We start from the raw sequence: 4790 nt of genomic DNA, 5'->3' as shown, positions 1-4790 counted from the left end.
GTAAGTTCTCTCGTGCAGTTTATCTTCATGGCAGTTTTCCATGACTCCAATAGTCTAGTGGCAGCATAGAATCATTAGATGGTCCCACACAATGTGGGGTGAATTAAAAGTTTTCAAATCCTACATACAGGATGTCATCACTTCCCACCAATCATTTTTAGCAGTTCATTTAGCTTTTCTCGGCCTCAGTTTCCCAATCTGCAAAATGGAATAGAGCCCCACCCCCGTGAAGGGTGGGTTAATAGTGAGAAATTCCATGCATCTTTTTAATTGTTGAAAGAAGCAGTTTTCTCTTTAAATTTGGTACTATACATAATTAAAGATTCTTCCTGCCTCCTCACTCCTGCCTGCCTCCCCTACCCCAGCCTACCCCCACCCCTGGCTCCGCAGAGCCTAGAAGCTCTGCGTTTCTGGCCTGTCCTCCCCTGAGAGGCTGGTGCAAAAGCCAATAAGCCTGGAACACACGCAGGTCCTGCCGGGCGTGGGACAATGGTTTCCATTTAATAAATATTTCCCCCAAGGGTATTTCACACCGGGCAGGCAATTATTCAAAGGAAACAGGCTGGAAGGTTGGCTCTGCGGGTTATTTCGTCCTCTCTTTCCGAAGAACGCTCCTCTGACTCCAGAAACGAGTCCCCGCAGCCTGGCTGGGTGGAAAGAGGCACCCAGGGAAAAATCCACCCTGGATATCGAGACGGCCTGAAAGGCCTCTGTAGGCTTCGGCAGAAGGAGTGCTGGTAAGGGAAGGCGGCCACTCCCAGCCTTCGCGCCCCCTCCAGTTATGGAATCAAGTTGGGGACCTAACACCACTAACAGTAACATAAATCAGAACCATGACGGAACTACACACACACAGGCGCGCACACATACTCCCACCGCGAGAGTGAGGATGGGGTCGTGGTGCTCTGAAGGACTCCCGGCCGGGATTCCAAACCTCTGCACTGCCGGACGCCAGGCCTCCCGACTTTGGCGCGCGGCCCACGGCTGGGACACCGGGTGGCCCAGTGCCAGCCTGGGCGCCGCATCCCGAGGCAGGGATGGAGGCCGAGTTGCAGGCGGTCCCCGGCGAAGGACCGCAGCGGTCTGGCGCGAAAAGTTTATCTCGCTTTTACCCTGAGTTTGATATATTCCTTTCCTCGTCCAAGGATCTCTGACAAAGGGAGGGGAGACGGCTGTCCTTGCGCTTTGTGGCGAGGCTGTCCTATTTATCAGCAAGAGCTCTCCCTCGCTCCCTTTGCTGCCCACTCCCTGGGTCTTTGTATCCAGCGCCCTAATTCTCTCTGGCACAACCCAGAAAGGTACGAAGAGTTTTTAATTTTTGACAGGGTCGGAGACAATGTGGGACCCGCGCCCCGAGTCCTGAGCCAGGTCTTGTCTCCGCGCCGGCCTCTGCCTCACACCTCTCCCCGCCCCCACCAGCGCCTTCCCCCGTTACCCGCGCGGTGGCAGGTGCGCCCCTCGCCTGCTCCGCCGCTGATTGGCGCCCAGGTTGGGAGTCGCCGCCCCGCGCTTATGTCAGAGTGCGTGCCGTCCCGGCCCACCTCGCCTTTGAACTTCGCCGCTTTTGGCTCCCGTTCACCAGCCTCCCTGCATTCTCAGCCAGGTGCAGTGCTAAGCCAGGCAGCTCCTGTAAAGCCACGGGAGGGGGGAGCCACGGCCACAGACGCAAGAAGAGAAAAGGGAACGGAAGAAGGCGAAGGTGCAGAGTGAGAGAAGGAGGAGCCTCTTTCCCTCGTCAGAAAATTACCTGGCCACTTAATCCCGGAGACTCTGGTACCTGGGCCCCAGTCTCTGGAGCCCAGTGCTCCTGCCCTACGCCCTCTTATCCCCGCCCTTCCTGCTCCCGCTCGCCCCCCGGGGGGCTGCCTGGGTGCTAGGACTGGCATGATCAGCTGAACTTTTCAGGGTCAGCTCTCCTCTCTGGCTTCCCCTCAGCGGCACCGAGGCGAGGGGAGCGCAGAGCTCCGGCCGAGAACCGACAGACAGACAGACGGCCAGCCGCGCTCAGACTCGCCCACAGAGTCCCTGCACTCCCCACCCCCGCCCGCCTAGCCGCCGGGACCATGTCCAAACCCTCAGACCACATCAAGCGGCCCATGAATGCCTTCATGGTATGGTCCCGGGGCCAGCGGCGCAAGATGGCCCAGGAAAACCCCAAGATGCACAACTCAGAGATCAGCAAACGACTAGGCGCCGAATGGAAGCTTCTGTCCGAGGCAGAGAAGCGGCCCTACATCGATGAAGCCAAAAGGCTTCGTGCCCAGCACATGAAGGAGCACCCCGACTACAAGTACCGGCCACGGCGCAAGCCCAAGAACCTGCTCAAGAAGGACAGGTATGTCTTCCCCCTGCCCTACCTGGGCGACACGGACCCGCTCAAGGCGGCCGGCCTGCCCGTGGGGGCTTCCGACGGCCTCCTGAGCGCGCCCGAGAAAGCCCGGGCCTTCTTGCCGCCGGCCTCGGCGCCCTACTCCCTGCTGGACCCCGCGCAGTTTAGCTCGAGTGCCATCCAGAAGATGGGTGAAGTGCCCCACACCTTGGCCACCAGCGCGCTGCCCTACGCGTCCTCCCTGGGCTACCAGAACGGCGCCTTCGGCAGCCTCAGCTGCCCCAGCCAGCACACGCACACGCACCCGTCCCCAACCAACCCGGGCTACGTGGTGCCCTGTAACTGTACCGCCTGGTCTGCCTCCACCCTGCAGCCCCCGGTCGCCTACATCCTCTTCCCAGGCATGACCAAGACTGGCATAGACCCTTACTCTTCAGCCCATGCCACAGCCATGTAACCCCCAGCCTGGCCCGGACCTGAAGGGTGTCCTGGAAGTGGGGTCTGCACCCTGTTCTCTGCGCCTGCCCCTGGCCTGCAGATGCCTCTGGGTCAGCCCTGCTGCTGCCCCTTATCCCATCCCAGACTTTGCCTCTCCCTTCCACAGGGAGGGGAGGGGCTCTTCCCGGACCCAAGGCACAGACAGGTGCCAGAAACTTGAGCAAATGTTATGACAGCTACACGGCTGCCCCTATCCCGACTCACCCAAAACAAATCTCTGACTTACCCCTTTTGGACAAAAAAAAAGTAGGCAGTTTTGCTTTATTTATGTCCCCTTACTCTTCTGGGATAGGCTGTGGACTTGGAACTCCAGATCCTGACATTATACCTAGAATATGCATATTTTTTTCTTTTGCCCCCTGGAGAAAAGAAATAGCTCTATCTCTGTGTTTTGCCATCAGACACAACTAGGCACCATTTGCTCTTTCATGTATGTATGTGGGGACAGTTTTAAAAGTTTAAAACTACAGAAAGAGAAACATTTCTATTTAAAACCATGCTATGATAGTGTTTGCTTCCTTCAAAGAAAAACAAGAAAAAAAGACCCACATGGCTATTTACTTTGTGTAAAGCAGTTCTCCTAGAGACCTAAGTTTACTTTTAGACAGAATGTCGGGTTATGAAATCAGGAAGTAGAAAGTGAACAAAAAAAAAATTACAACAATAAAAACACCCTAAATGGTCATAAATGTTTTGATGATGTCTTGGAAATGTACCTAGAAGGATTTTACCTCGTTACTCTGTTCATTTGTTGAACAAAGACATTTTGAATAAAGACAATCTGTCATTGCAAAAAGTAACCTTTGGTGTGGTAAAATCAAGTCAGGAGTCCAGCAGGTCCACTGGGCCAAGAGTCAGGTCGCTCCGGGGAGGCTGAGAGTGCTTTGAGCGGTTCTAGCAGAGAGAAGGCTGGGGCCAAACCTGGTGGCCTTGTAACTGGGGGTGAAGGGCCTAGAGTGTGAAATCTTTCTGGATTGTGCCCTGAGTATCTGCTTTTTGCTTTAGAGGCTAAACAAAGGTATCACTCCCTGGTACATTGCTTCTTTCTGCTGCTCTTCACAAAGGGGTCAGAACACTTCCAGGAGTGAATAAACTAAGACAATGGCAGACCCAAAATTTAATTCTGGGTCCATTTGCTTTTTTAAGACCAAACTCCAAATCCTTGGGGGAGAAGTACGACTCTCCTGGGAACCAGCTGTCTGCAGGTGTTGCCTGCTGTAGGTGTTTAAATTCAGAGCAGGAGGTGAGGCAGGTGGAATTGATTTTTAATATTCATTTTTTTAAGTGTTTGGGAAGACTGCTAGTGGCTCGTCCGGGGATCTGGGGCTTCATGCTGTTCCTGAAATTTAAACATTAAAACTTAAATGTAAAAAAACGTGATGGAGATCCCACTCCTGGACTGTCAGGTTTTTTACTAAGACCCTAAGGGAGAAAAGAGAAAAAGAAAGTGATATTGTTACAGCTCATGCAAAGAGGTTTTTTTTTTTAATCACAAAAATTAAATAACTCACAGCCTTTGGTGTTTAACAAGTAAGAAAATGAGCCCTTTTATTCCCCCTTGTGGTGCGTGTTTGCTTGAAGATTACTGTTTTTCCGAAAGGAGAAAAGATCCTCTAAAGTCCCCCAACACAACTCCTTGGAATTTGATTTCAAAACTGAAGGGTGCTCCTCACCTCCAGTCTCCCCCAGTCTCCTCCACAAACCCACCCGTGTTTTCTGTAGGTTGCATGCTCTTCCCACTGGCTTTTGATGGGGGTCAGCCCAGGGGTCTGTCCAATTTCTGCTGCCTTTGAGGGACTTGTGCACTTGCCTCTGCCTTTTCCAAAGGAGTCAGTGGCGTGAGGTGCAGCGAACCACAGTCAACAGATACCAAAGCCAGAACCCGAGGATTAGCATAGTGTCCGCAAAACAATTAGAAGTGTTTGAGGTGCTATTTGGAGCCCATTCATCCGAGCCCCTTTGT

General features: G+C 53.4%; 1 protein-coding gene across 1 annotated transcript; it reads left to right on the top strand.

Annotated features, from left to right (window-relative positions):
- Positions 1-1585: 1585 nt before the first annotated feature.
- Positions 1586-3536, top strand: Sox14 (SRY (sex determining region Y)-box 14). The gene has a single exon (XM_005406773.2). It carries the CDS (start codon positions 2064-2066, stop codon positions 2784-2786), a length of 723 nt encoding a protein of 240 aa, XP_005406830.1. The 5' UTR covers positions 1586-2063; the 3' UTR covers positions 2787-3536.
- Positions 3537-4790: the final 1254 nt, after the last annotated feature.

The sequence above is a fragment of the Chinchilla lanigera genome, unplaced genomic scaffold, assembly GCF_000276665.1.
Source record: "Chinchilla lanigera isolate Chin_1 unplaced genomic scaffold, ChiLan1.0 scaffold00100, whole genome shotgun sequence".
NCBI lineage: Eukaryota > Metazoa > Chordata > Mammalia > Rodentia > Chinchillidae > Chinchilla > Chinchilla lanigera.
The sequence above is the reverse complement of the archived record's forward strand: the minus strand, read 5'-3'. Positions and strand labels throughout refer to the sequence as shown.